This window comes from Mytilus californianus, unplaced genomic scaffold, assembly GCF_021869535.1.
Source record: "Mytilus californianus isolate M0D057914Y unplaced genomic scaffold, xbMytCali1.0.p SCAF_7, whole genome shotgun sequence".
In the NCBI taxonomy this organism is placed as follows: domain Eukaryota; kingdom Metazoa; phylum Mollusca; class Bivalvia; order Mytilida; family Mytilidae; genus Mytilus; species Mytilus californianus.
The window spans coordinates 51,677,121-51,690,086 of NW_026262723.1; the positions used below are offsets into that span (position 1 = coordinate 51,677,121).

Below are 12,966 nucleotides of genomic sequence, written 5' to 3' on the forward strand. Positions count from 1 at the left end.
GTATTTTCTATCATTCTATGGCTGTGTAACCAATAAAAAAAGAATATTTTAAACCAAAACTACAAAGTTTGATTAAAGTATATATATTCCAACATTTGACTTTGATTTTGAATTAGAGAGAGTTGAAAATACATTTGATTCTCCTTTAAAAAAAATTTATTTCACAGAAACACTTATTATGCCCCCGCCATCACTGGAGTCCTTGCGTATGTCCTGAAATTGGTTTCCATTCTCTAATTTTCTGAAACTTATACCCATGCTTTTTACCACAAAACACAGATTAAGTTCGGATTGGGATGGTGTTACTGTTCTCTAGTTATTCCCCTTTATAACCTTAAATGCAAGCAGGACCATCATCTGTGTCCCATGAACACATTCTCCATTTATTTTTTAAATGAAATATCATGATGAAACCTAATGAAATTGACATAATCAAGATGTTTGATTTTTTTATTGACAACATATTTGTAATGTTTTTCAACAAACAATTGCATTCCTATAGGAACAAACTGTGCTCCTTTTTGTCGAGCCTGCGACTTTTGTCCCAAAAGTGAAACATAGCGATCCTACATTCTGTCGGCGTCGTCGGCGGCTGCGGCATCCACAAATATTCACTCTGTGGTTAAAGTTTTTGAAATTTTAATAACTTTCTTAAACTATCCTGCATTTCAACCAAACTTGGACAGAAGCTTGTTTATGATCATAAGATAGTATCCAGAAGTAAATTTTGTAAAAAAAAAAAACCTGTTTATCCGTATTTTACTCATAAATGGACTTAGTTTTTCTGCCAGTTAACAACATTCACTCTGTGGTTAAAATTTTTCAAATTTCAAATTTTAATAACTTTCTTAAACTATCCTAGATTTGTACCAAACTTGGACAGAAGCTTGTTTATAATCATAAGATAGTATCCAGAAGAAAATTTTGTAAAAAAAAAAAATCCTGTTTACCTGTATTTTACTCATATATGGACTTAATTTTTCTGCCAGTTAACATAACATTCACTCTGTGGTTAAAGTTTTTATACGCCCGTTTACGGGACGTATTATGGTATACCGTTGTCCGTCTGTCCGTCCGTCCGTCTGTCCGTCTGTCCGTCCGTCTGTCCGTCGTCAACATGTCAGACATTAACTCCAAAATGCTTTAACCAATTTGCATAAAACTTTGGTGAATTGTTTATATCTATTGACGTGAGCTCCCTTTCGTTTTTTATAAAATTTAGATTTTACGTTTCCAAGTTATGGGGTTTTATTCATTAAAAAAACTGGGAATTTCCAGTTTTTGGACAATAATTCAAGAATACTTTCACCAACTTGCAAGAAATTGTGGTGAATTGTTTATATCTATTGACATGAGCTCCCTTTCAATTTTTATAAATTTTAGATTTTACGTTTCCGAGTTGCAGGGTTTTATTCATGAAAAAAGGGGGGATTTTCCAGTTTTCGGACAAAAACTCAAAAATGCTTTCAGCAATTCTAATGAAACTTTGGTGAATTGTTTGTATGTATTGATGTAAGCTCCCTTTAGAATTTTATAAATTTTACATTTTACATTTCTGAGTTATGGGGTTTTATTCATTAAAAAAAGGGGTGATTTTCCAGTTTTCGGACAATAACTCAAAAATTCTGTCACCAATTCTCATGAAACTTTGGTGAATTGTTTATATCTATTGATGTAAGCTCCCTTTTTATTTTCATAAATTTCTAATATGACATTGAGAATTAATTGAACTTTATTTGTTTATAGTCTGACAACAAGTATTGCACAACAGCAAGAAATCTTTAATTGAATATAAATTCAATTCATATAACCAATTTCAAGATCTTTGACTACATTTATTCAGAAACCTATAATATGTCAAATATTTAATTACAATCCAAATTTGGACCTGAATCAAGCTTGAATATTGTGTCCATTTTTGTCCCAACTGTTCAGGGTTGGACCTCTGCGGGCGTATCTAGCTGCGCTCAGCGAAGCAGTTTATTCAAATTTTAATAACTTTCTTAAACTATCCTGGATTTGAACCACACTTGGACAGAAGCTTGTTAATGATGAAAAGCTAGTATCTAGAAGGAAATTTTGTAAAAAATTATTTCCTGTTTTTCCGTGTAATACTCATAAATGGACTTAGTTTTATTCCAGTTAACATTACGTACAATCTGCAGTTAAAGTTTTTAAAACATTTATTAGATTCATAAACCTTCTTGGATTTTTACCAAACTTGAACAGAACTTCTTACAAACAAAAGATAGTATCTAGAGAAAAATTGTTAATAATTTTTATTCCCATTTTTGTTGAGCCTGCGACTAACAGCAAAAGTAGGAGAGACATTGGGTTCCGCGGAACCCTTACGAATTTTCTATTGACTTATTCCTGTATTTATATGAGGCAGACTTCATACAGGACCTTCTTATGAAGAATGAAAAAAGCAAGCATTATTCTTTATCTTCACCTTCAGCTATATAGATGATTTCCCTTTAAAAAAAAGTTCAAAGTTTGGTGACAATGTTCATTGCATCTAGGGCCCTAGGTTGACGAATGGTCTAAGCAGTTCATCTACAGTTACCACTAGCCTGTTAAAAATGAGGTAGTGAGTTCAATCACTGCTTGTGCCAGATGCATTCAACCTCTACCTTAACTGACTTGGATTGCCATTTTTCCTGCCGACCCTGGGTTCCTCCACCAATAAATACTGGCCAACAGGATATATATGTAGCAAAGAGTGCTGAAAGTGGCTTTAAAAAAAGGTTCCAAGTGGTCAAGTTGAAGAGATCCACTGACTCCAACGTGAGTTGGTTGACTGTTATTGAAAATCTGTGTCACAGATACCACAGATATGTTCCAATTAAGGTAACCACAACATGTCCTCTTTTCCTTGATTGTGACCTCACTGAATGAGACATTTCACTGAATTGGTACTCACAATGAGCAATATGGCGTATGCCACTAGTGCAACATCTGCTTACCCTTTATTAGCACCTGAGATCATCCCTAATATTTGTTGTGGTTTGGTGTTGCTCAGTTTTTAGTTTTCTATGAAGTGTTTTGTGGACTTTTTTATCTTTTCCTTTTCCATTTTTTGCCATTGAGATGTCAGTCCCTTTTAGATTTATGAATTTTATATTGCCTCTGGTATCTTCCATCTTTTTTATGCATCTATTCTCATCACTTGGCTTTTGTTATCCTTGTCATTTAACTTTAACAAAGAAATCTTCTCCTCTGAAACTACTTGGCCAATTAGAACCAAACTTGACCACAATCATTATTGGGATATCTATTTCAAAAAAATTGTGTCTGATTATCCCTCCAACATAGTCGACATGGCTAAAATGGAACAGAGGGGTAACATACAAGTTTTGTCTTATCTTGAAATGCTATAGATTTTAGGGGCAGATATGGTCAAAAGTTGAGATCAACCTACTGTCCATTTACACTAAAACTGTCAGACGATTCCTTATAGGAGTTATTGCCATTTAAGACAATTCATGTACCATTTTTTATTTTGCCCTTTGTCTTGATAAGTATATTAGAAAGAGAGTAACTTTTAATGGCAAACATGATTAATCAGACAAGATATAAAATTAAGTGAACATGACCAATATCTTAGGTCTACACCTTATAGGTTGCACTTTGTAAATACAGCTGATTCACAAACCATGTCTCTTTTGGGGAGATATTTGATATTCATAGATAGTTTGTTTTGTTTACCTATTGGTTCCCAGATATGATCTCCATGTTTCATCTCATAGAGACACAACCTGGGAATTTTACTGGTATAAATACTGTTGGATAACAGACAAATTGAATTCTCAGGAAGACTCAAAGTAAAGGGAGAGGTAGTACAGAATTTAAGTATAAATTTAAACTCTATGAAGTTCAAGGCATATAAATGTTGAAAATATGCCGCACAACCCTATATTTTGACCCAAAGGCCAGTCTGAGCTTGTTGTCACTAGGTGTCCGTCGTCTGTCGTCATTGTTTTTGGTCATCAACTGTTAACTTTTGTAATAATCTTCTTCTCTGCAACTAATAGGCCAAATTTTACCGAACTAATCATCATTGGGGTATTTAGTTTTTAAAAAATGTGTCTGATGACGGGGCCTACCATGACCAACATGGCTAGAAATAGAACATAGTGGTAAAACAAAAGTTTTAACTATTGCTTTGAAAACCACTATAGATAGAGAAAATCTGACAAGAATAATAAGATCTACCTACTGTCCATTTACATCAAAACTGTCAGGTAACTTCTTTTATAAGTAATTGCCATTAAATGACAAATTTTACCAATTTTTATACGACCGCAAAAATTTAAAATTTTTTGGTCGTATATTGGTATGACGTTGGCGTCGTCGTCCGAAGACACATTGGTTTTCGCACTCTAACTTTAGTTTGAGTGAATGGATCTCCATGAAATTTTACCATAAGGTTCAATACCACGAAAGGAAGGTTGGGATTGATTTTGGGGGTTATGGTACCAACAGTTAAGGAATTAGGGGCCAAAAATAAGCATTTTTGTAACTTCCAGACAATAACTTGTGTGTAAGTGTATGGATCTCTCTGACATTGTACCACAAGGTTCCATATCACAAAGGAAAGGCTGTAATTGATTTTGGGGGTAATTGCCTCAAAATTTTAGGAATTGGGGGCCAAAAAAGGGGCAAAAAACAAGCATTTTTCTAGTTTCATGACAATAACTTGTGTGTAAGTGTTTGGATATTTCTGAAATTGTACAACAAGGTTCCATATCACAAAGGGAAAGCTGGAATTGAGTTTGGGGGTAATTGCCCGAAACATTTAGGAATTGGGGGCCAAAAAGGGGCCAAAAATAAGCATTTTTCTAGTTTCCAGACAATAACTTGTGTTCAAGTGTATGGATCTCTCTGAAATTGTACTGCAAGGTACCATACCACAAAGGGAAGGCTGGGATTGAGTTTGGGGTGATGAATCATAAGGGGTTCAAAAAATTTGGGGGGGGGGGGGGGGGGGGGTTTTCTTTTTTTTTCTTTTTTTCCTTTTTTTTTTCTTTTAAAATTTTCCATTTTAAGTTGGTTATTTCTGATTAATATTTAAAAGCAAATAATAATGATATGGTAGGAGATACACACCAAACAGGATGTGTTAATTATTATATAATAAGTATTGTGCAATAGCAAGAAATTTTCAATTGCACAGTATTGCACAATAGCAAGAAATCTTCAATTGCACAGTATTGCGCAATAGGAAGAAATCTTCAATTGCACAGTATTGCGCAATAGCAAGAAATATCCAATAGCACAATATTGCGCAATAGCAAGAAATTGTCAATTGTACAGTATTGCGCAATAGCAAGAAATATTTAATTGCACAGTATTGTGCAAAAGAAGATACTTCGTATAAATTGCTTATTTCTTGATCAATTTCAATGGGGTTTTATTCTTGAATTCTTGGGGTTCTTTAATATGCTGAATCTAACCGTGTATTAAGTTTTTGGATTTTGGGCCCCGTTTTTAAATTGGTCCACATTGAGGTCCAAAGGGTCCAAAATTTAACTTTGTTTGATTTCATCAAAAATTGAATTATTGGGGTTCTTTGATATGCCGAATCTAACCGTGTATTTAGATTCTTAATTTTTGGTTCCGTTTTCAAATTGGTCTACATTAAGGTCCAAAGGGTCCAAAATTAAACTTAGTTTGATTTTAACAAAAATTGAATTTTTAGGGTTCTTTGATATGCTGAATCTAAACATGTATTTAGATTTTTGATTATGGGCCCAGTTTTCAAGTTGGTCCAAATCGGGGTCCAAAATTAAACTTTGTTTGATTTCAACAAAAATTGAATATATGGGGTTCTTTGATATGCTGAATCTAACCATGTATTTAGATTTTTGATTTTTGGGCCCCGTTATCAACTTTGTCCACATTGAGGTCAAAAGGGTCCAAAATTAAACTTTGTTTGATTTCATCAAAAATTGAATTCTTGGGGTTCTTTGATATGCTGAATCTAACCATGCATTTAGATTTTGGATATTGGACCATAATAGGTGAATGTCCAATTTAAAATTTTTAAGTTCTTAGACCACATTCATTCTGTGTCAGAAACCTATGCTGTATCAAATATTTAATCACAATCCAAATTCAGAGCTGTATCAAGCTTGAATGTTGTGTCCATACTTGCCCCAACTGTTCAGGGTTCGACCTCTGCGGTCGTATCAAGCTGCGCCCTGCGGAGCATTTTATTTTCATTATTTGCCTATTATCTTGAAAATTATAATAGAAGACAGAAACTTTAAAAAGCAAAAATGGTCGACCTACTAAAAACTCACATTGCAGAAATTGTGAGTTGAGGTCTTATCGAAGTTATTGCCCTTTGATGATGATTTTTACCATTTTTTGCATTTTTGCCTATTTTCTTGAAAACTATAAAAAATAGATAGAAACTTTAAAAAGCAAAAATAATCAGTAAGACACAATCTGCAAATAAATCATCAAAAGATGAAGTTGTCAGTTGTCCTCTTATAGGAGTTATTGTCCTTAAATGATTATTTTTTACCATATTTGTTTTTGGGAAAAAACTATAGAAGTTATCAGAAAAAAATATCACCAATACAAGTTCAACAAATTAAAGATTTAGTCATGAATTATATTCTAGGCTACAATGATAGAGAGTGTCCATTGTTGAAGATACACATAATACCTAGATGAACAGCACAGTCTAGTTAGATGTTCTAAAACCTGATCACGCTTACAGATAATAAAATCAGACACTTGCATAAGCGATACATAAATATAGAATTGCATGTCAATTCCTTGTAAATAAATGAGAATATTTTTCTTTAAGTTAAAATTTTGTATTTTATTAACTAAAGAGGAAATAAAATTAAAAACTGTCAGCAGGTTAGCCAGAAAATGTGAGAGTGATTAAGTCAATAACTGTAGGGCTTAAATTTATCATTAAGCTCTGTGTCTTATACTTCAGTTTCAGTCATATAACTTGGAACATTTATCTAGAAATCTTGTCAGTTTTCATTTTTATGCCCCCGCCATAGTGGAGGGGGCATTAAGTTTTACCCTTGCCGTCTGTACATCTGTACTTCCGCCTGTCCGTAAGTCCCACAAATTGGTTTCCTTTCTATAACTTAGTTTTCCTAAACCAAATGTTATGAAACTTATACACAATGCTTATTACGACAAAACACAGATCAAGTTTGCATTTTGGTGTCGTCACTTTTACTGTTCTAGAGTTATGCCCCTTTACAAATGGAAAAATTACTGAATTACGTTCTCTAACTTAAGTTTGCTTCGACCAAATGTTATGAAACTTATAAACAATGCTTAGTACCACAAAATTCAGATCAAGTAAGAATTTGGGTAGTGTCACTTTTACCTTTCTAGAGTTATGTCCCTTTAAAAATGGAAAAATTGCTGAATTTTTTGTTTCTGTTCCCTTATTCTACTTTGCCTCAACCAAATGTTATGAATCTTATATACAATGCATATAGTACATAGAATTAGTATTCAAATAAACCTGTCATGTAGATGTATATAGACAGTTAATGAACACATTATGAGAAGTCATGTCAAAATAGATTATTCCAACCTATGTTTCATGCTTTGTGGACTTTTTCAGGTGGCAATCTGTAATTTCCATTATTCTGTTCTTTTTTCCAGGTGAGCTACATTTATCACCTCTCCATGCTGTAGTGCAAATGAGACCATCATTTAACTACTTAGACAAAGCAGATGACAAAATCAAAACAGAAGCTGCTGCAAGGGAAGCTGCAGGTATTGTACACTTAGTAGCATTCGCCAAATTAAAAAGAAAAGTGGGGAAGCAAGGATACCAAGGGGGCAATGAAAAACCATTACTGGTGATCAAAGTCCACAAAACACTAGTACTATACAGACATAAAAAGTTTGGATGAAATAATAAAACGGTATTTCATTGTTTTGAAATTGACTTCATGTTAAAATAACTTTACCTGTATGCTTCATTAATGACATATGCTCAAGTTATTGGATATAATTGTCAATTTAAGCACTGACACATCATGCATGTTAATATAGAAGGGCATTTTTGAAATATTCTGCATATTGATTAGAAAATTAAGGAAACATATAAATAAAGGCAACAGTAGTATACCGGTATTCAAAGGTCATAAATCGATTGAGAGAAAACAAATCAGGGTCAAAAACCAAAACCGAGGGAAACACATCAATCACAAGAGGAATTCAAAGGAACAACAGGAATACTGAAGTGCAACAAAAACAAACGCCAACATACATAGAAACGAACTATTTGATAACAACTGCCATATTAAGAAAAAATGGTGGGTTGAACCTGGTTTTAAGGCTAGCCAAACCTCCGGCTTATGTGACAATGTTAAAAAATATCACTAAAATGACAACACTATGTGACAGAAATACAGCACAAACACATTGAAGAACACTCAACACAGAGAAACGCACAAACAAATAATATAATAGTCGACACATTATGCTAACCGCAGAACAACAACGAACATCTTCCATCAACGACAGACACCACAGGGCATCACAAACAGTGACGCACTTATGTAACAACATACAATCTCAAACTTTATACAATTATTTTCACAATACCAGTCCACAACAATTTTCATGACAATGATTGTATTGAAAGGCTATTTTAAAATTATTTGTACTACAATCGATAAGACATAACACACCATCCAACCGAAACCATAACAGAAACATCAAAAATAGATACATGAATGTTGGATGTTCAAAATTCCTAGACATGTCGTATAGCAATGCAAACCCACACTCGGTACAACAGTCACATACGAGAATAGGTCACGTTTGGTAGTTATCAGACATACGACATATATGTTAAACCTCAATCTAAGACGTGGTAAAAATGTCATTAGTTAGTTTAGACACAGACACATCGTATAGATCAACCAATTCGTGATGGTGTCCATAAAATTTACGGAGTGTCATTTTTAATCTTTCCTCCTCATATCTCTGTTGGAGCAGTTTCTGCGTAAGGAGCACACTCCTGTATATGAAGTAAATATAGTGTGAACATGCACGAGCATAACGTATCAACTGAGATATGTAAACACCATACGACGGAGCAGAGGGTATGTTACTGCTGAGAAATGGGAAATTAATAATTGGGAAGTTGAAATCATCCTGTTTGTCATAGATTTTAGTGTGAATTAGGTTTATTTAAGTTTTCATGCAGGTGGTCTAGAATGATTTATTTTATTTACGTCATTAAGAATCAGTCACATATCATTTTTTCATATATATTTCTGAAAGGAGTAGGGGTGAGGCAATAAGGCCATTATTTGGCATAAATATAAGGTCAAATTGAAAAAATACCATTTATATTCCTAAAATTGTCTTAATTTTACTATAAAGGTACAAGAAGTTTAGAAAATAAAGATAAATTTCACATTTAAGGAGTTACCATGACACCAAACCATTACGAAATTTGTATATTTTGTAAAATTTCTTGATTTTGCTTATTTTATATCAACTTATAAATATATTTGGGATTAGAAAAGAATGTGCGCACCAAAAAGAAACAATTTTATAATTCATGAAATTATGATAATAGCTAAAATTAAACTTATTTAAAATTATTTTGTTGTTTCTTGCATTGGCTGCACATAAAGTTTCCACAAGGAAAATAAAGATGAAAAACTGCATAGATTCAGCAGTTTTCTTTGTTTTAACAGAGTTCGCGAAAACTTATTTTGACTCGTCGGTCATGGGACCGACAAAGCATGATTATTTGTCAGTCCTACAAAATTTTAGCCAGTCCTACAAAATCTCACAATTTTATCCTGAAATAAAAATTAATAACATATTTTATCGAAAAATAACTTTATTAATATTAGTTTTATTCTTCGCACCCACAGGCAAATTAACATCGAAGGACCAGTTCAGTCTTCTGATTGTTCTTATTTAAAGTCATCTTCACTATCCATTTCATCATCTGAATCACTTTCTCGGCTGTTACAGTATTTGTTTGCTCCATTGTAGGGTTCAATCACCGATTGTTTGCCAGGGATGACTCTATGAACAAATTTAGTAGGCCACGTGTAGATCGCCGCTTTGGTTTGTTTATAATAAATCCGTAAACCAGTACCGGAAATTGGCAGCGGGTACATCTGATAACCGATGTAAACACTTATTGGAAACAGTTGCGGTACATCTAATAACCGATGTAAAAAAATGCCGAAATATGCACTACAACGGCCGTTTTTACATCTGTCATCGGGACTGGCACTAGCCTTCAAAATACTGGTCTGAGCCTCATTTTGACCGACAGGACCGACCATTTTCGCGAACTCTGTATTATGACGTTAATTGTGACATTGTAACATCAAAAGTCTTGTGTAATTCATTTATATTTCTTTATCTTATGGTTTTCTTAACATTATGTGCAATATAAAAATAGTTCTTATAAACTTTATTTTCTTGGGCCCGCCTTTGCGGTCAAGTTTTCTTATGATTGTACATGCATATAGTGAATTAAATTATATAATAATCTTTTGAATGATATTTTTGTTAAGTTACATTATACATACATTTGCATATTTCATAGTAAAAGAAAATGTAGTCTTAAAAACATTAAAATATAATCATATGACACAAAATTGAAAACAGAAATTATCAAATTTTAGGAGATATGTCTCAGGATGAAGAAGATGAAGCTAAGCCTGTAACTATGAAGTTTGCTCGTCAAGAGACAGAGGAGGCCAAAGCCAGGAGAATGAGATCTTACGGATATCTACAGAAAAAGAGGAATGAGGAATCATGGATTCATTTAGAATATCATGGTGTAAATGTGGGTACAAAACAAAAACATATTATTTATAGTAATTGAAAAGGGGGTGTTGGGAAGCAGTTATACTTAGATTTGATGGATGGTGGGTTTTTTTCTGACTACAAATTTAAGAACCTTTATATGAAATTAAAACAGAATTGTATTGTAATTAAGTCGCCTGATTTCCAATTCATTTTTCAATTTTGAAAGATGGGAATTTTGACATTCAAGTTTCTGTATGTTTTCAAGATGTTTTAAAGGATATACATCTGCATAAAAGTAAACAGTAATGAAAAAGGAAATGACTATTGGAAAAAAAATTTTATGGCTTACAATTATATTTGCTGTGTCTTGTTACAACATCTTCTCTCTTGCAGTCTGATTTAGCTGAAACAGAAAGGTCACAGTTACATGCCAGCAAAGAGGAAGAGGTTTCTGAATTCTGTGTCAAACCAGATGAGTATTTGAAGATGTTGATGCCACCCTCAAGTGAAACAGAGAGGTAAACTTAGTTCCTACTACTAGATGTCGATGGGGTTTTTATACGACAGCAAAAATTTCATATATTGGTATGACGTTGGCGTTGTCATCGTCCGAAGACACATTGGTTTTCGCACAATAACTTTAGTTTAAGTGAATGGATCTCTATGACATTTTACCATAAGTTTCAATACCACAAAAGGAAGGTTGGGATTGATTTTGGGGGTTATGGTACCAACAGTTAAGGAATAAGGGGCCAAAAATAAGCATTTTTGTAAATTCCAGACAATAACTGGTGTGTTAGTGTATGGATCTCTCTGACATTGTACCACAAGGTTCCATATCACAAATGGAATGCTGGGATTGATTTTGGGGGTTATTGCCACAAAATTTTAGGAAAAATGGGCCAAAAAAAGGGCAAAAAACAAGCATTTTTCTAGTTTCATGACAATAACTTGTGTGTAAGTTTATGGATCTATCTGAAATTGTACTGCAAGGTTCCATATCACAAAGGGAAAGCTGGAATTGAGTTTGGGGGTAATTGCCCAAAACTTTTAGGAACAAGGGGCCAAAAATAAGCATTTTTCTAGTTTCCAGACAATAACTTGTGTTCAAGTGTATGGATCTCTCTGAAATTGTACTGCAAGGTAACATACCACAAAGGGAGGCTGGGATTGATTTTGGGGGTAATTGCCTTCAAATTTTAGGAATAAGGGGCCAAAAAAGGGGCAAAAAACAAGCATTTTTCTAGTTTCAGGACACTAACTTGTGTTCAAGTGTATGGATCTTTATGAAATTGTACTGCAAGGTTCCATATCACAAAGGGAAAGCTGGGTTTGGGTTTGGGGGTAATTGCTTTAAACGTTTAGGAATTTGGGGCCAAAAAGTGGCCAAAAATAAGTATTTTTCTAGTTTCCAGACAATAACTTGTGTTCAAGTGTATGGATCTCTCTGAAATTGTTCTGCAAGGTACCATACCACAAAGGGAGACTGGGATTGATTTTGGCGGTAATTGCCTTCAAATTTTAGGAATTATGGGCCAAAAAGGGGCAAAAAACAAGCATTTTTCTAGTTTCAGGACACTAACTTGTGTTCAAGTGTATGGATCTTTATGAAATTGTACTACAAGGTTCCATATCACAAAGGGAAAGCTGGGTTTGAGTTTGGGGGTAATTGCTTTAAACGTTTAGGAATTTGGGGCCAAAAAGTGGCAAAAAATAAGCATTTTTCTAGTTTCCAGACAATAACTTGTGTTCAAGTGTACGGATCTCTCTGAAATTGTTCTGCAAGGTACCATACCACAAAGGGAAGGCTGGGATTGATTTTGGGGGGTAATTGTCTCAAAATTTTAGGAATAAGGGACCAAAAAGGGGCAAAAAACAAGCATTTTTCTAGTTTCAGGACACTAACTTGTGTTCAAGTGTATGGATCTTGATGAAATTGTACTACAAGGTTCCATATCACAAAGGGAAAGCTGGGTTTGAGTTTGGGGGTGATTGCCCTAAACGTTTAGGAATTTGGGGCCAAAAAGGGGCCAAAAAACAAGCATTTTTACAGTTTCCAGACAATAACTTGTGTTCAAGTGTATGGATCTCTCTGAAATTGTTCTGCAAGGTACCATACCACAAAGGGAAGGCTGGGATTGATTTTGGGGGTGATGAATCATAAGGGATTCTAAAATTGGG

At 33.9% G+C, this 12,966-nt stretch overlaps 1 protein-coding gene across 1 annotated transcript in view; it reads left to right on the forward strand.

Moving 5' to 3' along the window:
• Positions 1 to 12,966, forward strand: part of LOC127709704 (DNA-directed RNA polymerase III subunit RPC5-like) — a 105,423-nt gene that overhangs the window by 18,451 nt on the left and 74,006 nt on the right. The window contains exons 6-8 of the mRNA XM_052215360.1: positions 7,651 to 7,764; positions 10,659 to 10,822; positions 11,179 to 11,303. Coding sequence (XP_052071320.1) covers positions 7,651 to 7,764; positions 10,659 to 10,822; positions 11,179 to 11,303 — 403 coding nt within the window. The remainder of the gene's footprint in view (positions 1 to 7,650; positions 7,765 to 10,658; positions 10,823 to 11,178; positions 11,304 to 12,966) is intronic.